The sequence below is a fragment of the Amphiprion ocellaris genome, chromosome 8, assembly GCF_022539595.1.
Source record: "Amphiprion ocellaris isolate individual 3 ecotype Okinawa chromosome 8, ASM2253959v1, whole genome shotgun sequence".
NCBI classification, from domain to species: Eukaryota; Metazoa; Chordata; class Actinopteri; family Pomacentridae; genus Amphiprion; species Amphiprion ocellaris.
Window position 1 is genome coordinate 8320866 of NC_072773.1, and position 24398 is coordinate 8345263.

At 37.7% G+C, this 24398-nt stretch overlaps 1 protein-coding gene across 3 annotated transcripts in view; it reads left to right on the forward strand.

The window, feature by feature from the left end:
* The first annotated feature begins 787 nt into the window (after positions 1-787).
* Positions 788-24398, forward strand: part of dennd2da (DENN/MADD domain containing 2Da) — a 49608-nt gene continuing 25997 nt past the window's right edge. For 2 of the 3 annotated variants that reach the window (XM_023297458.3, XM_055013162.1), the window contains exon 1: positions 9246-9495. In XM_023297458.3, coding sequence (XP_023153226.1) covers positions 9261-9495 — 235 coding nt within the window. In that variant the 5' untranslated portion in view covers positions 9246-9260. Of the gene's footprint in view, positions 947-4848; positions 4916-5026; positions 5114-9245; positions 9496-24398 lie in introns of those variants that run through there. The other variant, XM_023297459.3, reaches the window with a different exon arrangement.

Below are 24398 nucleotides of genomic sequence, written 5' to 3' on the forward strand. Positions count from 1 at the left end.
TAAATACCTGTGAAAATTATCGTAGTTTTAAAAAACAATGGAAAAGATATCTTAGATGAAAAATCATAAAATCAATCTATAGATAATGGCAGATTGGTTAAATAGCTAAATGTAATTTGATACATGGCTGAAGTATACAGTTAAGACTCCATATTGTAGCGGAATGAATAGAAACAACAAACAAACCTAAATGTTGACTGTTAAAATGTATGGAAAAAAGTTGGAACAATACTGATTTAATAACAAATGATAATGTTCAACAACATAAAATTTGTATATCTAATGATAAAAACATTAATCTGGTGGATCCCCTTGTTCTTAAAATCTGAATTGAGCATATTTGGAGGATGATAGAGGTCAGTTAGGAGTACTGGAGCTCATCAGACGGCCCGTAAGAGGCACATCTGACAAAAAAAAACTTACTACTACCATACTTACTATCCTTTAATGAGCAGTTCTTAAGCTAGGTCTGGATCTGTTGTCCATGTGGGCTTGAAAAATCCAGTGAGATATAATTTCTGATATTAGATTACACAAATAAACTTGATAGCAGCCTCAAAATGACTGATGCACAAAGAAATGATTGGTTATACCCGTTTAAAACAAGCAACGTTGAATTTGAATAGTAAATACACAATATCAGTCGCTATCCAATTCCAAGTAATACATGATCTAACCGGCTTCAAAAGCAAAACAGGTTTTACTGCACAATACACACAAACACACATATAAACACACCCACATTGCGTCACCTGCGTCACTGTACTTTGGTTTAACATTGAAAGAGGAAATCCCAGTGCTAAGACTGAAGTCCGTCAACCGTACATTTTAACAACTGCACTTCCCTATATTATGAGCACATGTTACTTCATTAGTGTTAGACACACCACTGCATATGCTGTGGAGGAAAAGACAAATGGACAAGGCATCACAGCAAGCACAGGTGGTGAGTGTGTTCCTTCCAAAAGCTCTTCGTGTTTGGAGTTCAAATCTATTTATATATGTTCACTGCTATTTTTATGCTCACGTTATAAAAGATTAATTCGAGCTGAACAACATCACAGTATAAGATACAACATTCCAGTATAGTCTGGTTCAGGTGGGAAACCAGACAAAAACAGTTTTAAGAAAACATTTGAAACCGTAACATTTCCTGCGTATATCACATGACCGGAGGAATACAGAACTTTGATCTTGACAAACCTCACTTTTACTTCCTGTGGTAAGAATTGCAAGTGTATGTAATTTTCATGCTGATTCTAGATGAGATTAGTTTATAGTCTTTGCTAGTCTATATGGGTGATTGTGTATAAAAACATGAAATGTATCCACATAATACTGGTAAACCCGAGTATCAGGTTTTCCAACATCCTTCATACCTGACTGGCACCAGCAAAGTATTTCTACAATGATTCTTTATTTATTAGCTTCTTGTAATATGTCTGCATATGGTTTCAAAGGAATGGAATCGCATTGAATGCCTTCTAAATATTGTATTAACGTAATATAAAGTAATTCCTTCTACTTTGTTACTGTTTACATGATATAACACTGTTCACATGATATTATCACTGTATGAACAAACTAAAACTTTGTTTGATTACTTTATGAATTCCATCAGGGCATTAGTTTTTCTATATCTTCCACATTAACCCTTAATAGTCCTCCTCCTTGTACAATTCCTGTGTAAAGAGTGGTAAGTGATTACTTTGCGTTATCTTCACTCAGCAATGAATAATCTCTGCATTAAATAATCTTGATGGGATGATGTGCTTTTCAGTGTTGGACCTAAATGTGCTCAGCCATTGTTTTTAAGTACAGTTTTAAAGGTAACTTTAATTTCTGTTACTTTATACTCCTTTAATTTTCAGAGAGATATATTGTACTTTTGACTGTTTTACTGACAGGTAACTAGAGCTGCTTGGCATTATTTTCAGATATATTTAATGCAAAAAAAAAATCCAGATTTTACTGGCATTGAAAAAAGTAAGCATTTTAAACAGTAACCAATGCAAAGTAACTGTACTGCCAAGTAAGATATGTGCAAGTGAATTTTAGCAGATGGCACTACCAAACACCAAAAAGTGCACTACCAAAATGTAAACAAATGTGCCGCTCACGTGTCAATTTGTTTATGATCTCATAGTCTTAAAATATATGAAACACTATCAAACAGGCTGTTTGGAATATGTACTGGGCACTAAAAAGAACACAATTAAATGAATCCCTTGGATATATTTCTATATTTCCACATATGAACCTTTTTAGGCTGCATTTCTATTTTTTAGTGTTTATTGCTGTATTTCTGTGTCTGTATGTTAATAAGGTATAAGGTCCTAACCTTTCTCAAAGTTAGGGCCTCAAAGTTGCAAATTTATGTTATGCACATTTGATAATATTCATTTTCTTTGGTCTATTTTTCTCAGATGACCAGTCCTGCTTTAGACTGCTGCTGGACTCTATCCCAGCTGACTTAGGGTGAAGGCAGGGTTCACCTGGACTGGTCACCAGTCTATCACAGGGCTACACAGAGAGACAAGCACACTCACATTCACACCTACAGACAAATTCACACCTTTGGACAGTTTAAAATTACCAATTAACCTCAGCATGTTTTTGGACTGTGGGAGACAATGGTGCTAACCACTGTGCAGCCCTTATTAAAATTCCTTTTTTAAAAAGTATTTATGGAAAAATACTTGAACACACATTGAGCAGGTATGATAGGTGGAACCATTCCAATAGTGCCCCCAACTAGAAAAGATATAATATTGTTCCTTAGATGAAAGAAAATTATGTCGTCAACTCACAGTGCTTCAAATATATATATATATATTTTTGCTTCAAATAATTTTATGAAAAATGGTACCATAAGCAATCAATATTTAATTAAGTTTATTTTATGCATATATTGTCAAGTGAAACATTCCTTGATATAACACCAACCGTGAATGAAACAGTGGTTTACAATTGAGATACACATGTATAACAATGTTCAAGGTTTATTTTTTGATGTAAACAGTTAGTACAATTTTTTTTGTGTGTGTGTGTGTAATCCAAGTTGTGTCTAAATTCACCACAACTAAGTTCATTACCAACAGAACATGTTCTCAGAAATTTCTCTGCTGAGGCCATTTTACTTAATGACAGATATTCACAAAATATATGCCCATATTGTATGACATCAGCATCTTTGGAATATCCAGAAAAATCCATCCATATGTTTACAACATGGGCATCAATATTGGTAAAAGAGGCAGTGAACTGGGAAATCAATTTTCCACAAATAATTGTGCTAAGTTACTTTAGAACAGAGATTTAATGCTGACATCAGTACACCAGGTATTATTGCCACCGACTTTCCCAACACAATGTTACTACGTAACTAAGTCTTTGCAAACAAGGTTATAATGAATTAAAACAGATCTAAAGAAATCAAAAACATGTAAATATATTTATGTCTGACATATGTGATTGCTTATGATACCACTTTTCTTTAAATTATTTGAAGCACTACGAGTTGGAAAACCACGATTTTCTTTTAGCCCAGACACAATGTTATATAACTCTTCTAGCTGTGACAAACTACTGGAGTGGTTTTGTCTATTGTACCTGCTCAAGACATGTTCAAATATTGGCCATAAATGTAACAAAATTTGTTTTAATAATTTTTTTTTCATAATGTATGTCTGATTAGCACCACACTTTACATTTTTAAAGCTCTTCTTGGTGCAAATCACAGCAGGGAAAAAAAAATCATCCTTTTAGGGTGAAAACTAAAGGTTTTCTGGTTGGTAGAATATCCGAATAGAAAAAAAACATGGACATTTTTTTTAACCAAATTTGGACCATCATATAACTGGTTTGTGTTATTCTATCAAAGCAGTGTTGTACCATTAAATACCATATGTACATATCGAAGAGCCTACAACATTTCAGGACTCTAGCTACTTTAATTCTCAGGTTATGGCACTCGAAAATTAATACAACCTTTGACTCCAGATTTTACACGTTTTACTTAATAATTCAGAAAAAAAAAGGGAAATACGAGAGGGTCAGCCGTGGATTTCTTTTAAAATTTGGTGAATTGAGTTGGAATTACCCATAAGTGTTAATCAGTGAGCTTCAGAGCTGTCGGTAGGTGCGCTTTTGGACTTTGGACAGAGCCACATTCTCTACCATTAGTAAACAAAGAATAGAGCTTGTTTAGCAGTAACTGTAAATGCAGCAAAAGGAGTTATGACTGAGTGAATTTATTCCCCATGTTAGCAGTCGTTTATGGTAAAAAGCTTTGATGTATTGTAAGTGGCAGTCTTTCCTATTTCATCCACTGTTTGTGCTCACTTTTTAGTTATTCTGTAACTTATTCCGAGAAACAAGAAACGTAAAAGTCATCACTTCCAATAACAGAGGCCCAGTCCAGTACTGTCTGTTTAATGGAAATAGAATGTTCTAGTCATTGCAATAAAAGTTTGTGGTCAATGGTGTCAAATTCCACACTAAGGTTCAACAAAACAAGTAAAGAGATCTGTCCATTATCTGACACTATGAGAAGGTCATTAGTAACTTTCACCAGAGCTGTTTCTGTGCTATGATGCACTCTGAAGCCTGACTGAAGCTCTAACACTGAAAAATTAATTATAGCTAAAACCTCCTTTAACAGTCTAGTTGGGATAGGGCGTAGAACACATCTCTATGGTTTAGATGAACAAACTGTTGCTAACAAAAACAGATTCATTTATTTTAGGATTCATCCCATGTTGACTTACTTTATTTACTTTATTTACCCAGTTTCAAGTTTCAAACTATTTTGTAGTTTGCTTAAATGTTTTTCCCCGTATCTCTTAGAATTTGGAGCAGCAAGTGTCTCTAAACACAAGGAGGAGTTTCAGCTTCTCATCTCTCCGCATCAAAAGTAAGACAGTGGATAATACAATACTAACACAGCTTTGTCCTAATTTAATTGAAGCCTTTCTGTTCAGTTAAATAATAATTCTGTTATGACGTCAATATGAATTTTCTGCAGAAAGACACAACAGTGAGGAGGAGAGTGGATTTACACAGCGCAGAGGGTTGAGGTCTTTTTCATCTGCACGAGAGGCAAAGACAAAAGGTAAACATAATATATATTTAGTATTCACAGTCGGTCAACTGCTCTTACTATCTTAAAGACTGCACAATAAAGTCATGGTTTCCTTGTTTCACCCCACAAAAAACCTCTGCGTAGAGACTAGTACTTTAAAAACATGCAGGAACTCTTGGGTTGGAGTCTGCAGTGCTGAATATTGTTTCTTGGTTGAGTAGTCTGTTAGGTGGCATTTTGTAAAAAACAAAAAACAAAAACCTGCAAGTGAAAACAAGTTTAGTTTACTTTTTCTCCGCCAGGGAACGCGGTGTTTCTGAGTCCCATCAATTCCTGCCGCCTGCTATATCCATCCATCCATTATCTATACACCGCTTGATCCTCACTAGGGTTGCGGGGGGGGGGGGCTGGAGCCTATCCCAGCTGACTCGGGCGAAGGCAGGGGACACCCTAGACAGGTCACCAGTCTGTCGCAGGGCTACATATATAGACAAACAAGCACTCTCACATTCACACCTACGGGTAATTTAGAATGATCAATTAACCTCAGCATATTTTTGGACTGTGGGAGGAAGCCGGAGTACCCGGAGAGAACCCACGCATGCACAGGGAGAACATGCAAACTCCATGCAGAAAGATCCCGGGAAAGCCGGGACACGAACCAGGGATCTTCTCGCTGCAAGGCGAAAGTGCTAACCACTACGCCACTGTGCAGCCCCCGCCTGCTATATATTTAGGTGATGTTTTGTTTGTGGGTACGACTATATTAAATGGCCACATTCTATGTTGCTGTGACCTCTGATCATCAATAACTAATAAACAAATACTGTATTTCTAAAAAAAAAATAATAATAAATGCTGCATTTATGACAATGCCATATGTGGGAATGAACAGGCTCGGCAGAGTACTGTGCTCTCTGAAGGCTTTTCTTGTTTTTCACTGTTGAGGGAATCCTGAGACAGAACGAGTGATGATAAAACCCAGGCCTATTCAAGCATTTTTTTAATGGGGAAGACATCTGCTAGAAATTTGCTATGGGGATTCACAATGATTAGGTCAACCCTAAAATGTCATTAAGTTGTCATAGTTTGTATTGCCCATGCTGGAAATGCAGATGAACCTTCAAGTTTGCTAAAAAGGTAATTGATGTTAGGTGGGCATATTAGTGACTTATCATTCCAACGCACTTTGCTGACTTAAGGAGAACACCAAATGATCACAGCTTATAAAATCTCTACAGTTCAGCTTCTTTTCAGTGTTTTCTAATTTGAGTCGGTTCACTGTGACAAAAAAAGGGTAGCCCAAATATAAGATATAAACACTAAATTTGAGAGGAAAATCACTGAAAACTGGTGAAATTATCTGTCCATGCAACAAGTAAATTTTAAGTGATAAGAAATCTTGAAATAAGATTTTTAAATCTAGAAATAAGGTTCAAGGTAATCATCCAAAAAGATTAAAATAAGCCAAAATGCTGATTTTCAGGTCAAAATACTTGAAATCAGACTTGATATTGCCCAATAATAAGTGAAAAATATTAAATATGAGCAAATAATTATTTTTTAATTTTCTTATTTCTTGCAAGACATGCAGTAAAGGGCCATGAGCTGGAATCAAACCCAGGTCACTGCATTCATGGGTTGCTTGCTCAACCAGTTGAGCTATCTGGGCACCCATAAACCCAAAAATTTATACAGATATATAAAGATTATACATCCAGACTGACTACTGAAATCCCAACCAGGACTGCATGTATTATAAGCATCAACATGTGGGCAGAATTAGCACTGCCAATAATATTTATTTGAATTGCTCTCTCAAATATTGCTTTCTACATACAGTGCTAGCAAAGATTACTTGTTGCTTCTCAAAATATAAAGAATTGCTTGAAGCATTTCAATATAAACATAAAATGTGTATCACATTATACATTTACAGCTTTATGAGACTGTGGGTTGGAATAGAGATCTTTTAGCCTATGAAGCTACAATACCTTATCTTGGCCAGGCCACTGAGTTGAGAGATGCTGAAAAGCTCATTGATCATACATCGTATTACCCAGTCAGTTTCAAAAGCAGTGTTTATGTTTTGACTAAATATAACCTTGATAATGTCATTGCACTTAAAAACTGAAATGAATAACCAAGAGGAAGATGTGGTGAGGTGATATGTGCTCTGTTACTATCTGTGTTGTAATAATGAATTGATACAGCATGTGAAGTTAGTCTTTAGTACAGCTTTGTAAATAAATGTGTTGATGTTGGTACAACATCAGTGTTTGTAATAATTCTAATAATGTCACCAAAGCAGGTTTTTACAGCTAAAAATGGTCAGAAAAGATTAACTGTGGCATCAAACAGAGTCTCTGACAGTCATTTATCTTACTATGCATGTAAAATAACTAATTTTAGGATTTACAAACTAAGTAAGAAATAAAAACAAATCTTAAAACAAGATTAATAATCTTACAAATTCTGCTCTTGCATAGTAAATTATTCTCAAAACAAGATCAAAAAGACTTTTTGGCTAGATATAAGATTATAAGTCTAGGTTAGACAGTTAAGTTTTGCAGTGTTCTAGAGGATGATGGTACCTCACACCTCGACAGTGACCAGGTGAAGAAGACAGGTATGTAAGAGTGTAACATGAGCATGACATTAATGTGGCCAAATAGGGAAAGAAAAATCGACCTTAGTGTTCCTTCAGTTAAAACACCAAGGTCACACTTGCATTAGCTGATCACCAACTGCTTCACTCACAATACAGTCATCTGCTCATTTATTACCTAATTGGTGATCTGTCTTAGAGTAGACTTCAAGTATAAGCCTTTCCTCCATGCATTTCATGCAGCTTTATCCTACCCTTCTTCTAATTGCATATTTTTAAAATCCCCTTTGCAAAGGAAAGCAACAGCAACCTCTGAGCAGCAACCTACACTCTGCAATGTCCAAATTTTGCTAAAGATTTAGACTGTGCTAAAAGGCAGGCCTGCTTTTTTTTTAAGCTAATTGGGTAATATAATGGAAGTTCCCACCTCCTAGCAGACAAGCGTTCCAAGAAAACAAATACTTTGTCATTATTTTGTAAGGGTATTGTTGCTATATCCTGGGCTTAACATGGCCCCAGATGACTGTGATTCTTTAAAAAATTGCATGATTGCAGGGTCAATAAGTCAAACAAATTTGAAAAATACCTTATATCCCTCTGCATTTTGGTAATAATTAGCTTGTTCCTTGGAAATCCAGTTTGGTTTGCGTAGCCAATGCAAAAAGTAACATTTAAGTGCTACTAATTCGTAACACCTAAGTGAAAGCTGCCTGTTTTGAAGCTTTATCTACACAAACAAGAATAATTTCAAATGAATGTATCTATAAATTCATTTGTGTTTGTGGCAGCTAAAGCATGGTGTTCATGCTAATACACCAGCAACTTATAGAATGTGCTTTAGGTTGGGGAACAATGAGTCTTATCAAGTGACATGAAATATGAGACAGGATTTGTTTTCTTCCTCAATATAAGCTTGTATAACTTTATTAACCACTGACTATCTCCACCCAACGTTTGTCTGGTAAAGAATAATGTCTGTAGTGGAAAACAATATAGAAGTAATAAAAGTCATCTCCACCAACGAATATTACACAAACCCATTTGACACTACAACTAATGCATTTGTGAAACCGGAGGAGGTCATGTGAAGGATTTGCCATGTTTAAATGTTTCTGGAACTGGCCCAATGTCTTTATTTTGATGGAACAGCATCACATCTGTTCTTTTGTTTGTCAAAGAGAAAGAACAGTTGTTAAACAAAGTCTGATTCAGCTCTCTGTTATGAAACAGAGTACCATGAAAGTAAACGGTATTGTAGTCTGAACTTACTCAGAGAATGCCTGCTTGTTGCCTTTGTGTTGTAGCTGGAAGAGGCCATGTTTCTGTTGAGCTGCTAGGAGACTGTAAATGAACTCAGGTGAACTATCAAGGCCAGAGTCTGGACCAGGTCTGGTGTCAGATGGCGGAGGCTGACACCTGCTACAGCATAGTTTTGCCTGTGGTTAGTTTTTAAGTGTATGTGTGAACGACCAGCTACTGACAGCAAACCAGATTCTCCCAAACAGACGATAAAGATGAACCTCACTAAGGGACGGTCCATGTTAGGAAGTGCGCTCAGTCTTTCCCCACATGACTGGAGCGCAGTGCACGAGAGCCCGTTGGAGGCACGCGCTCAGCCGAGAGTTGGAGAAGTCCGGAGTTTCACGTGCGGGATGGAGGCAACGCGGTGCCGCTCCGCCGTTACCGACTTTACAGACAGAGATCGCTGAGAGGACGACGGTGTGTCGGCAGAGTTTAGCAGTAATGAGCGACAACATAAGGAGAAGAAAACGAACCGGACTGGCGAACTTTAGGAGCAGATGGAGTGAGTACTGAGGCTGACAGCCGACTGTATTTACGTTTAACTGACTGAGCGAATCCACGTGAATCGGAGATATCTGTAATAGGAAGTTAATTTCCGCTAAAGATTATTAGTGGGTTACAAAAAAAAAAAAAAAAAACAGAACTCGGTGTCGTTTATCGGGAAACTCTGGTGTACCCGTCGGAATGGGCGATGATTTGTCTCGAGAATAGGGAGCATATAAATACCTCAGGCGTGAAAAGTGTCTGAGGCCTCCAACATGCCCACTTGTTATCCGGGTAGCAGTGTTCTACCACTTCATGATAAGTAAATGTTGGACTTCTACGGTCCTATAGATCGTCAGTTATCGTAGGGCCCACCACAAATGTAGGTAGAATGTAAACTTCATGTAACGTAAGTATGAATGGTGCACTCAGGTGATGTGTGTTTACATGGAACGGCTAGGGCGGCAAGCAACAAATTATCTTATTACTAAATGAAGTTTCTTCAGTTTTCCAGTTGTGACAGCCGGTGGTTGCCACAACAGGTTGGCTGTTAAAATCCAAAGGCACACACTGACTGTGGCAAGTGCGCATACTGTAATTAGGTGATGTCTTACTTAAACATTCAAATGACTTCTAAACTACACCTTAGATCTAAGTCTAGATGGATTAAATTGTGGCATTTGCAGTACTTTGTGCTGCAGCTGAGATTACATTTGGAAACGCTGTTGTTGGCCACCTCTGCTATTTGATCAACACTTTTTCAGGTGAGTGGCCACACATTTAGCCTGGAATGTGGCTGTTGACACGCGGAAGCTAACCACCAGAGCGAATTAAATATGCTAAACATATGTAACTAGACAAATGGATGATCAGATCAGCAGATCAGTGTAAAAGATTTGGATTTAAAGTCTATAGGTTGCTCGAATGAGAAAGAACAAACACAGGATTCAGGCAGTTTTTCTTTGCTCAGAGACAGCGCTGCAGCTTGCTGTTGTAACATGTTCAGGAGCCTAAAGGCCTGAGGCTGATACCAGGGACTGTTATTTTACACCCTTCTCATAGCTGAAAAGCAGTAGCACAAGTAAGGACTAAATGTAGATTCCAAAAACTGGCTCTGGGGAACATGATAAAAATGACCTAAAATTCATCCTAAGATAAGTCCTTTGATGTATGTATAATAAACCAGTGTTTTTCTGTGGCTAGCTGAGTGCTAAATTATGTAACTGAGATGGGTTGGGTAAGGAGGCATTGCCTTTGCTATTGAGATGGTGCAAGAGTGCGAAACAGTGCAAATACCTTGTCCTGCCAGAAGTTGTGTACTGTAGAGTGAAAGGTTGTTTTTGGGAACAGGGAATGTGTGCCAGACTGAAAGTGAAACTTGGACAATATCCAGTGGGATTCTTTTTTTTTTCTCTTCTGCAGCTGTAATTTGTCTGGGACACATTTAATTCTTTATTTGCTGTATGTGCTAAATTAAAAAGCTAAGTGAGTGATAAATGCGAGATCATGTTTGACAGCAAACCAAACATTGCACTGACAACCACTAACCAGCAAGAATGCAGTTTGCAGTAAAGACTTTTGTCTTGAAGTTACTCACTTGGGCTTAGAGCTGCTGTTTCTGGATGTCGACCTTTGCTTTACTAGCAGTTTATCTGAGACTAGTTGATTCAAGCCGATCTACTAAATTCTTTTCACATCATAAACATGTTCAGCTTATATTGTAAATTTGCCCTCTTTCAATTGATATCTATGTGTGCCTTTTCATGGTACACTGGTAATATCATATGTCAAGACAATTCTAAATCAGTTTTTCATGCTTTAAATGATCACTTATTTGCATAATTGTAGTTGTTTAATTTGTGTTTAATGTGAGGCACCCAGTGTGGTCTTCTGCTGCTGTAGCCCATGTTTCTTCAATGTTGGACGTGTTGTGCGTTCAGAGATGGTATTCCATCATGCATTCCTTGGTTGTAATGAGTGGTTATTTGAGCTACTGTTGTCTTTCTATAACCTCCAACCAGTCTGCCCATTCTCCTCTGACCTCTCATGTCAACAAGATTTTTTCAAGATATTTAAAAAATAATTATTTTTTTGTCATTTGTCATTAGACACGTAGGAATTCTTGTGCGTGACTTTCTTGGAGGTCAAGTTTGAAAAAACAGACAACACAACTGTCAAAAATAGAATTACAGCTTTAGTGCGATGAAAATGCTTCAATGTCAATTGTCCATAAATACACACACACACACACACACACAGACACACAGACACACACACACCCACACACACACACACACACACATATATATACATATATAGACTCATGGAAAAATGATTAGATCACCCTTGTTTTCTTCAATTTGTTGTTCATTGTAATGCCTGGTACAACTAAAGGTACATTTGTTTTTACAAATACAATGATAACAACAAAAATATCTCATAAGAGTTTAATGTAAGAGCTGATATCTAGACTTTTTCCATGGTTTTCTTGATAATAACCAAAGTCACTGAAATTCTTACATCAATAGCTATGGCATTGTACTGCCAAAAACGGTGCTTTTAGCTATTCCATGTTTTCTGTCTATTTTAGTCACATGATACACACAGCAGTTAGTACTTGATCGCAGAACTGTTGTTGTTGATTCCTGCAGCCATACATCTTGGCATGCTCTCCACCAGCTTCTGACATTGTTCTGGTGTCACAGCAGCCCATTCCTGTTGCACAAATTCAAACAAATTTGCTTTGTTTTTGGGCTTGTGGTTCTCCATTTTTTGTTTGATGATTTTCCAGAGGTTTTCAATTGGATTTAGATCTGGTGATTGAGCAGGCAAAGGCATGGTTGAAATGTTCTGGTTCTCCAATCAGGTGTTAACTGACCTTGCCGTGTGGCAAGGGGCATTGTCTTGTTGGAAAATCCAGTAACTGGAGGCAGGAAAGAGTTTTCCAGTTGATGGAAGAAGACTATTTTCAAGAGTAGCCCTGTACATGACCTGGTTCATTTGCCCTTCACACAAGTATAGTCTGGTTTGTGGGCTTGTCCAGGCTTCCTCCTAACCAGTAAGTTGGCTGGAGTGGGCATCAACTGAAAATTGGATTCATCACTAAAGAGAACCTTAGCCCAATCATCAACAGTCCAATCCTTGTGATCCCCAGCAAAGAATAACCATTCTTTCCTCTGCCTTTCGTTGATGAAGGGCTTCTTCCGTGCCCTGTGTGATCTCAGACCAGCTTCAAGAAGTCGGTTTCGAACTGTCCTTGCTGAACAAGTCACATTTCTGGTGTGTATGTATGTAGGGTGTATTGCACAATCACATATTGCACATAGGTGGGGTGAGGTAGTTAGGAATTATTGCACAGAAAATATTGTTGACATTTTTGTTTGTGCCATCAGTCTCACTGTGGGAGGGAAAAACTCTTATGGAACCACGTTTTGTGTCTGATGATACTGTCCGCTCTACTGTGTCTGAGGTTGTAGATGCAGTGTTTGTGTCTGAGCAGAGGGTGAGCTGGATGGAGAGAGCCTCTGATGATGCTCTCTGCTCTTTTTCGGCAATGCTAAGTGTATATGGATTCCATGGATGGAAGCTTAGTCCCAGTAATCCTCTCTGTGGTCTTTATGACTGCTTGGAGAGCCTTCCTCTCTGCCTGTGTGTGTTACCATACCAGACAGTGATCCCTGTAGTGAGGATGCTCTCTATCATCTCTGTAGGCCTGGGTGAGAGGGTGACCATTCAGACCTGCTTTTCCTGAGCACCCTGATGTAGTACAGATGCTGCTGGGCATTCTTCACTGTGGCGATAGTGTTTGTTGTTCAGCAAGGCATTTTCATCAGCACAACTGCCTCTCACTGGATATTTTCTCCTTTTTGGACTATTCACTGTAAATCCTAGAGATGGTTGTGTGTGAAATTCCCAGTAGGTCAGCAGTTTCTGAAATACTCAGACCAGCTCGTCTGGCACCAACAACCACGCCGCATTCAAAATCACTTAAATCCCCTTTCTTCCCCGTTCTGATGCTCGGTTTGAACTTCAGCAAGTTGTTTGGACTACATCTACATGCCTAAATGCATTGAGCTGTGGATATGTGATTGGCTGATTAGCTATTTGTGTTAACAAGCAATTGAACAGGTGTATCTAATAAAGTGGCTGGTGAGTTCATGAAAATAGTCTTCTTTCCTTTACACACTTGTAATAGAATACATGAGAATTGTAAGAGAGCAAATTAACTAATGTAATATTAGTTGATACTGATAGCAAGCCAGACATTGTAATAAATACAGTCCTGGTCACCGTTGTTGGCACCCATGAAATTTAAATACATAATGTAGAATATCTCCTGAAAAAGTGAATCTAGTGAAACAGCTTTGGTCTACAGACAACTCATGTTTGATACTGAACAGCAGATGATAAAACTAAAATTTGAAAAAAGCAATGGGATGAAAAAACTGAGAAATTAAACGATTGTGCTGTGACATTGGTATTGGCACCCTTAATATCAGTGTGGGAAAATCCCCTATTTTGACTAAGCTGAGATTAATCAGAAATTTGAATCACCTGGTGATAAACTGTCAATGCCCACATGACAAAAATTAGCCAATGAATGATGACTTAAATGTTTTAAAACGCTACATGTTATTCCCTGTTACTTCTAAAGGGTATAAGGCCATCTCCAGGGACGTTGCTATCCCTGTTTCAACAGTGCGCAATGTTATGAAGTTTGCTAAGCATGGAACTGTCAAAAACCTGCCTGGACGTCGGGGGAAGAGGAAAATTGATGAGAGAAGTCTTCGAAAGTTTGTGCGAACCGTGGAAAAGACCACCACATAAAACATCCAAAGACCTGAAAGCTGACCTGGAATAATCTGGGGTAATGGTTTCAACACGTACCATAACGCCGCACACTAAACCAAGCAAGCCTTCATGGGCGAAAGTAAAGGAAGACCCCATTGCTGAAGAAAAGGCATAAAAAGGAACAACTGATCTTTGCCAAAGAGCACCTGGACAAACCACGATCCTTCTGAGAAAAAGTTTTGTGACAGATGAAACAAAAATAGAGCTTACAACATGTAAGATGAAAAATCATATTTTTGTGAAATTACTTTGGACATCGAATTAAAAAATAGTGATCATATGAATTTGGTACATTTCCATTTATTTCTGAAGATACTGTACAGGTTATGCAAAAAATGAAAGGATGCCAACAGGGGTACCAGGACTATAGTATAGTACATGGGTATTCAGCTAAAACTCAAAGAGGTCCAGTCAGAGAAAATATATTAAAGCAATGGTCCGGAACATCATAACGTCTAACTTGAGTTAGTGTGATATATGTTGATGTAGCCTAGTAGTTGCGTCAGTGCCTGCATGTAACCAATTACAAACTCTTAAATAAAAAAAAATCTGTGTGATTGAAAAAACATTTTGACAATATTTGTTGTTACTTAACATTGAAGTTTACAGATATATGTCCGTAGATATGTAGAATGTTCTTCTCTCAGACTTTAAAAGTCCTGTTTTTAAAGCTTAGATGCTGCGAGGTGGCATAATTTTTGCCAACATGGATGATAACATTGTGAACGTATGGGTGTTTGCTGAAAAGAAAGAGGATCGACTGCATTATGTCTGTAAATTTACCACCTAGTAGAAAATCTAGTATGTCTTATGATCGAATCCCTGAATATCAGATATATAGGAGCACTACAAGATGATCAGTGTTACATCTGTGAGTGATCACAATGTTTTGTCGTACTATGTGTACCAGCATAGCTGGTTCCTGTTTGCATTAGTGACATGTGGGAGTCTAGTCACTGATAACAGTAAAAAAGTGGAATCTAAAACAAATGGGAAGGACAAAAATAAGAATTACAGACAAGTTTCTGAGGTGCTAATAAAGATTGCTTAGGTTAATAGAAAGCAGAAGTCGTACAAGAGTTGCTGGCTATAGCCTTGTAATGCAGGTAGCTCAGCATTATGGGTTAACCTGTTTCATAAATTTCAGCCTGCCCTTAATTCTCTGGAGCTGCCTCAACTTCAGCAGTTAATCAAAACTTGCATTACTGACAAATGCATGTTTTTGTCAGCATGTACATCTGATCTTTGTTCACATGCACAAACAGAGGTGGATATTGTTCTCCACCATTGCTAGCAGCGAGTAGTCTAGCCGTTGTAACTCAATAGTGAGGCAAGTGAAAATAAGCCCACTATTGTATTGTAGAAACAGAAACACCTATGAGTGTATGGATGAGTAAAGCTGGTGCAGAAGAACTTACATTGTTGGTCATGTGGGCACACTATTGGCTTCAGTAAAGGTACCGACAAGAATTAAGTTATATGAAAATACTGCCACTCTGAAGGGAAACACAAACATTTTACCATCTTAAACGCAACCATGGCACAAATCTGCCATTTGACTGCTAAAACCTGGAGACAATTACTTCATATGCTAATTCTGTTTTATTTCGTAAGCGCATTTAATAGTGAAATGTAGAGACCTCCTGCAGTATTTAAGCTGTCAATTTAAAGATTTAGGAATACATTTTTGTTAAGGTAAGAAGGTATTTTTGGCCATGAATTTGCTGACAATTAAATCTTTATTATTCATATAAGCATCTCATATAATTAGAATAGGTGTAAGAATAGGTGGAAAGTGTGTTTTTCCATCAAACATTGCTTACAGTGAAAATTGTGCATGTTCTAGACTCACTACACATAAAATATTTCAGGCCTTTATTTGTTTTAACTAAAATCAATCTCAAAATATGAAAATATTTCACAGAGGGCCACAAATATGCCATGAAAAGGCCTCTTGACTCTCCGGCACAGTCCTAAAAAGAGTTCAAATCAGCTAATTAACTCAAAACACCGGTAAAGAGCCTTTAATTTTTCAGTATGATTCAGTACACACAACCACAATCATGGGAAAGACCGCTAACTAGAGGTATTATTAAGATTTTTTTTCCAACAATATGTTTATTTTTCATTTTCATGTTTTACACGATACAAACAAAAACAGAATAACCTCTCAGACACAAATTTTAAAGTTACAGAGTGACACAACTTGGTGCAAAAGTAAAGGCCAACAAAACCAAAAAGCAGACCGGATCTGCCTGTACACAGAATTCTTAGGAACCTTCAGGATCTTCAATAAAGTCCACAGCTTCTGCAAAGCGTATGAAAGGTCCCCAAATAGTTTCAAACAAGTCCTTTTTTCCTTTCAGCAGGTAGGTGATGCGTTCCAGTGGTAACATTGCCAGCATTTGTTTAACCCACTGTCCAATACTTGGTCTTTTTATGTTTTTCCAGTGTACAGCAATCAATCTTTTTGCCTGCAGCAAACAGATGTCAATAAGGCACTGCTCACCTTTTGTAAATCTTGTGTTTTTCGGATATAAGCCTAAAATGATAAAAGATGGGTCCAATGGCAAATCTTTGGAAGTAATACTTTTCACCATTTGCTGTATGGAAACCCAAAATGTCTTCATTTCCCTGCATTCCCAAATGCAATGGTACAGAGTTCCTTTCTCTTCTCCACAGTTAATGCATGTGTCAGGAATATTTGGATTATATTGATTTAATTTTACAGGAGTGACATATACCCGCATAAGCCAGTTGTATTGAAGTAATCTCAATCTAGAATTAATAGTTTGTTTATGGGCTTTTTTACAAACCAAATGCCACTCCTCTATGGATAAATTTTGTTCTAAATCTTTCATCCAAGCTTTTAATTTTAAGGCAGAATTGTCTGAGGAGTTTGATAACAACAGATTGTAAAATTCTGAGATTGGTCCTTTTTGAAAACTGTCTTTTGTGATCATTTCTTCTAATTTAGAGTGGGGAGGTTTTGATAGAGTGTTTTGTTTTGCTACAATATAACTTCTAAGTTGAAGATATTTGAAAAAATATTTCCTCTGAATGTTGTATTTGTGCCTAAGCATGTCAAATGTCATCATACATTCTGAGCCAGGAAGGTACAGGTCTGGAATTTTCTCCAATCCGTTTAAAGCCCAGTGTTTAAATACTGCATCAGCTCTTCCTGGGTGGAAATCTTGGTTTCCCCAAATTGGTGTCAATAGAGATATAGAAACTGGCTCTTTGGTATATCTTTTTACATTATACCATATCTTAATCATATTTTTGATGATTGGGTTACTAGTTTTCTTCAACAAATTACTTTCAGTATCTGAGAAGAGGTACAAAGGCAATGAAGGGCTCAGGCCATTGCTTTCCATTTCTGTCCACTGGGGGGGCGTCCTTTTTACTGAAATAATATCTAATCATTCTGAGTTGGGCTGCCCAATAGTACCATACTATGTTTGGGCACATCAGGCCTCCTTCATTGTATGGCAAATGAAGCAAGGAAAGTCTTATTCTGGCTCGTTGGTTTGACCATATGAATTTAAGTAGTACTTTTTTAAGCTTTTTGAACCAATCAGCAGGAGGTGGCAAGGGAATATTCTGGAAAACATGCAACAGTTTTGGGAGTATATTCATTTTGTAAATGTTAATTCGACCAATCAGGGACAGAAGAAGAAGGATCCATCTATTAACCATTTCAGTTACTTCTTCGAGTATTGATTCATAATTATGTTGAATAATCAGATCTAATTTTGAAAAAATTTGTATTCCCAAATAAGTAAATTTAGTAATAGGTTTAAACTGTGAGGTAATCACAGGTGGATTCTCTTGTTGTTCTTTATTTAGCAATAAAATTGATGACTTTAATCTGTTAATTGCATATCCTGAAATGAGACCAAACTCATCAATTAGTTTTAGCAAAGCAGGAATAGATGAAGTTAATTGCGAAAGAAATAAAATGACGTCATCTGCATATAATGAAAGCCTATGTTCTACCTGAGCGATTGTGATTCCAGTTATCTCCATGTGTGACCGTACAGCAATAGCAAAGGGCTCCATTGCAACAGTGAATAGCAAAGGAGATAACGGGCACCCTTGACGACAACCACGCCTAATTAGAATCGGTTTAGACACGTTTCTGTTTGTTAAAACTTCTGCAGTTGGGTGTAAATATAGTAGTCGAACCCATTTTCGAAAGTTAATTCTGAAACCAAAGCGCTCTAACACATTGAATAGATACGGCCACTCTACCCTGTCAAAGGCTTTTTCAGCATCCAGGGAGAGAAAGGCCGTGTCTGTGGTTATGTCCAATCCTTGAATGATATTAAAAACTCTCCTTACATTGTGCAGACCATGGCGACCTAAAATAAAGCCATTTTGATCTCTATGGATAATTTTTGAAAGTGTTTCCTGCATGCGTATTGCTAGTAATTTACAGAGTATTTTTAAGTCGGAGTTGAGCAGACTAATCGGCCTCATATTCTCACATTTATTGTTTGACTTTCCAGGCTTTGGTAGTAAGATAATCAATGCGCTGGTCATTGAGCTAGGAAGGCTGCCATGTATAAAAGCTTCTTGTAACATTTCCAAAAATGGCTTTACCAGCTTTCCCTTGAATTTCTTATAAAAGTCAGTTGGAAACCCATCAGGTCCAGCTTTTTTACCTGTGCTCATATTGTCAATAACTTTAAAAATTTCAGCTTCACTTAAGTTGGCCTCCAAATTTTGATTAAGTTCATCTGTTATAATTGGTATATTCAATTTGTCAAGGAATGCATTATGAGTAGTTTGATCAATATGACTCTGAGAATTGTATAGCTTTTCATAGAATTTTCTGAATTCGTCATTTATCTCTATCGGGTCCACTATAGATTCCCCCTGTGCATTTATTATGGAGTTTATGTTTTTTTGTGCTTCTAATTGTCTAATTTGCCATGCTAAAATCTTCCCTGGTTTTTCTCCTTGTTCATAAAAAGACTGATTTAACCTTAATATATTGGATGCTGCCCTTTCCGCAGATTCTTTGTTATAGTGTGCTTTTAACAACAACAGCTCCTTTTCTACCAGGGAGTTGTTACTATCTCTAAACAACTTCTCTTCCAGCTTCTTTACTTTTTCCTCCAATTTTTCTCTTTTGTTGCGTTTTTCCTTTGATTTTGATGACGTGTAGGAAATTATATAACCCCTTAAATAGGCTTTTAAAGCTTCCCATTTGATGCTTGCACTGGTTTGTGAAGTATTAATGCTAAAATATTCATCTATTTTACTCCCTATGTAATTAATAAATGCTTCATCTTTGAGCCATTTCTGATGTAGGCACCATCTTGGTGGATCTGTCATTAAGTTCTTATGAGTATATATCATATTGCATGGAGCATGGTCAGATAGTGTGATACTCTCATAGGAGCATTTTACCATGTTAGAGAGCAAGTCCGCTGAAATCAGAAAATAATCTATGCGAGAGAATGTATTGAATGTTTTAGAGTGACAAGAAAATGAAATATTAGTAGGATTAAAATGTCACCAGATATCCACAAAATTTAACTCCTTCATAAAATTTAAAATAATTTCTCTGCTCTTGTGATGAGTTTGGTCAACTCCAGTTGAACGATCCATAATAGGGTTCAAAACGCAGTTCCAATCCCCACCAATAATGTTTTTTCCTGGGAGAGAGGAAATGGTTAGAAAAAGATTGGTAAAGAACTGGTCATCATCTATGTTCGGTCCATATACATTTATCAAATTGACTGTTTCATGTAGAATAGATCCTTGAATTATCAAGTATCTACCATACTTATCCTTCATAACATTTGTGACATGGAAAGGTACTGATTTATGAATTAGTGTAATTACGCCCCGTGCGCTTGATGTAAACGAAGACGCATATACCAACCCCTGCCACCTCCTGCCTATTCTGATATTTTCCTCCTCCATTGTGTTTCCTGCAAGAAAACAATTTTAGAGCCTAAATCTTTTATTTTGTTCATAACCTGTTTGATTTTTTTTGTTTTTTGTAAGCCCCTGCAATTCCAAGAAGTAAATTTAATTTCTAATTTTTGTGCCATCTAAACAAGACGTGAAATAACCTGGCTGTCACACAATACAAATATGTCTGAGAGGTAACACATACTGGAACATTTGAACATATAAACAACACAAACGCAACACTCCTCCTCCCATTTAAATTGGGATTCCCTTGCAAAACTGTACTTCCAACCGCTAACATTTTTAGATCAATAGATCTGTACTGTTGTACGTAAATAACACAGAGATGTTCGCCTGCTCTGTATATTAATTATGCATCCTTTTTTAGAACTTGAGTGTTTACTCCTTTGGAATAAATGAAAAATAAACTGACTGAAAAAGGCCATCAACAAATGTTAATGAAGACAATACCTATTCACCCATCATTCCCTTTCTTCTCTATCCATCTGGATCTTCTTGACAAAGATCTTTGCTTCTGCTGGGGAGTTAAACTTGTGGACCTTCTCTTTGTATGTCAGCACCAGCGTGCAAGGGGCGAGAATGCCATGTCTCACTCCCAGCCGGCGCAGTTCATCGCGGAGACCATCGAATTGCTTGCGCTGCCTGTGCATCTCTGTGGTAACATCTACGTAGATTTTCACTCGCAGGTGTTTGTAGAGGATATCCTTCTTTGATTTCGCCGCTCGTAGGACCATTTCTTTCTGCTTATAGTTGAGAAATCTCATAATTACCGTTCTCGGCGGTGCGTCAGTGTCCTTCTTTGGTCCAATGCGGTGAGCTCTTTCCAGCACCAGTGGGGAGCGCAACGGGCTTAGATCGAGGGCATCGGGGAGCCAGTTCTCCAAGAAACCACACATATCTGGCCCCTCAGAGTTTTCAGGAAGACCCACCAATCTGTGGTTGTTCAAGCGTGACCTCATTTCCAAGTCGGCGGCCTTGTCCTCCAATTGTTTGTTTCTTTTCTTTAAATCCTCGATCTTTGCTTTCAAGTCCACCTGCTCGTCTTCCATGGTGGACAAACGCACTTCAGCCTGAGCGACCCGCTCCATGCATTCAGACATCTCCATCCTTGTTTCTTCTATCGCTTTCATCACTCCATCAAATCTTCCAGCAAATTCCGTTTTCAGGTTCCTTATTTCTCCCAGGATTTCATCTTTGGCCATGTGGAGTTGTTGGTCTGCAGCCGCTTTGTCTCCCTTTGCCCCCATGTTGGAGATAGGGCTAGTTCTGCCGACTCCCGGTGAAGCTTCTATGCTAGTAGCATTAGCTTCCTTGCTAGTTAGCTGCTCAGTACCATGCGGTCCAAAGTCGGTAAGTTTAGACTGCGTGGCCAATCTTGCCTTTTCTTTGGCCCCTTTTCCACGGCCAGTCATTTCGGCTACAATATCACAGTTTGAGACCGTTTTTCAGCCTAAAATTAAGGATTAGTCAGGACTATTGCAGAGAGCAGGTCAGAACACACCTTTCTAGCTGGCGGCCATATTGGAAGTCCGGTATTGTTAAGATTTTATTACTTTGACAGATACTGCTTATCGGTCCGATACTTAAACAATATTGTTATCAGTACTTTTTGATTGTTTTTGTTTGTTAAAGAGGAAAAAACTAAACAAATTAAGAACAGAATGAAGATTGCTCAATTTTCTCATGCACACTGTATATACATTAAAATTTATATAGGCACTAATGTTATGTTGATGGGAATGATCAGAGCACTGCGTACAGTGTCACAACTTTTACCTACAAAATAAAATTTATACAATGTGTTGAACTAAATTGTCCACCACTGTATCAGAATTAAAAGCTCCATGTTGAACAGATAAGTAAATATCAGCACATTGTGTTGATAAACCTGTTTCATTTTTCACTTTTGAGTATAAAAATCAATGCAGGACTTTGACAGTATTCTTACTGTGTGATTTTAAAGGTTTAGTGAACAATTAAAGTACTTCTTTCATTAACACCAACAATCAGTCAAAGAAACAGTGAAAACAAAGATGGAATTTGTTTGCAGCCTCCAAATCACCAAGTCTTGCTGTTCTGTGCTCTGAAAGTGAAACTAAAATTAGGAGTGACATTTCACATGATTTCACTCCGTGTGTGGGCTGCTAGCAAACATAACAAACCTGGTTAGTAAGGGAAGAACTACAAGCTCTTCCTTGCAAGATTTTTTTTTCATATTCAAGAGTTTTATTTATCAATCAATCAATCACAATATATATATATATATATATATATATTTTTTTTTTTTTTTTTTTTAGTAACGAATTCAGTCATACACTTGAGGTTTCCTTGTTTGTAAAACTCAAGTTTGTAAAATCAGTGAAATTAGTCCATCACCATGCTCACATTTTTCAAGTGTTCTGTCACATGTTTAGGAGAATAATATTTTCTTTGTTACATACTAAAGCCTAAATTCAATTGTGCATTCTGGATAGTTTTTACCAGCTTTCTAGCAGTGCTGTTTATGTACCATTTGAAAATGTAGCCAACAGCATAGTCCTACAGAAAGCTGTTTTTCCCACATGACCTAAATGCAACACATGAATGATAATTCTTTCCTTGGAGTCGGAAGTAAATAAATGATTTAACAGTGTTGCAGTATATACAGATGATTAAAAGGAAGACCTGTGTTGGAAAAGCACAACAGAATGATGGTAAAGATCGCTTTCCTTTGTATACCTGCCAAACTAAATGGTTAAGACCATGCTTGTTATTTATTCCAGGCATCTCAGTAGATCAGAAGATAAACAGCAATCTGAACTTTTAGTTATATATTTATGAGAACATACAGAGCAGACAAGATCAAATGACAGCTTATAAGTTCTCCAACTAAACTTACAGTGCCTTGCAAAAGTATTCATACCCCTTGAACTTTTCCACATTTTGTGACGTTACAAGCACAAACATAAATGTATTTTTTTGAGAATTTGTGTGATAGACCAACACAAAGTCACACAAAATTGTGAAGTGGAAGGAAAATGACAATGTTGTTAAAGATTTTTTACAAATACAAATCTGAAAAGTGTGGCGTGCATATGTATTCAACCCCTTTACTCTGATAGCCCCAAACAAAATCCAGTGCAACCAACTGCCTTCAGAGGTCACCTAATTAGTAAATAGAGTCCACCTGTGTGTACTTCAGTCTCAGTATAAATACAGCTGTTCTGTGAAGGCCTCAGAGCTTTGTTAAAGAACTTTAGTGAACAAACAGCATCATGAAGACTAAGGAACACACCAGAGATGTCAGGGATAAAGTTGAGGAAGTTAAAAGCAGGGTTAGGTTCTAAAAACATATCCTAAGCCTTGAACAACTGACAGAGCACTGTTCAATCCATCATCCAAAAATAGTGAGTGTATGGCACAGATACATACCTATGGAGACAGGGCCGTCCACCTGAACTGACAGGCTGGGCACGAAGAGCATTAATCAGAGAAGTAGCCAAGAGGCCCATGGTAACTCTGGAGGAGCTGCAGAGATCTACAGCTCAGGTAGGAGAATCTGTTCACACTACAACTATTAGTCATGCACTCCACAAATCTGGCAATAAGAAAGCCATTGTTGAAAAAAAAAAAAAGCAATAACTGCAAACTCCTGTTTGCAGTTTGAAACAAGCCATGTAGAGGACACAGCAAACATATAGAAGAAGGTGCTCTGGTCAGATGAGAACAAAATTTAACTTTTTGGATTACATGTAAAACTCCATGTACGGCGGAAACCTAACACTGCGCACCAACATGAACACACCAACCCCACCGTGGAACATGGTGGTGGCAGCATCATGCTGTGGGGATGCTTTTCTTTAGCACGGAAAGGGAAGCTGGTCAGCACTGAGGGGAAGATGGATGAAGCTAAATACCGGGCAATCCTGGAAATAAACCTGTTAGAGGCTGCAAAAGACTGGAGACTGGGGCGGAGGTTCATCTTCCAGCAGGACAACGACCCTAAACATACAGCCAGAGCTACATTTGAATAGCTTAGATCTAAACATACTCTTGCGTTAGAATGGCCCAGTCAAAGTCCAGACCTAAATTCTGTTGAGAATCTATGGCAAGTGTGACAATCTCTAGATGTGTAAAGCTGGT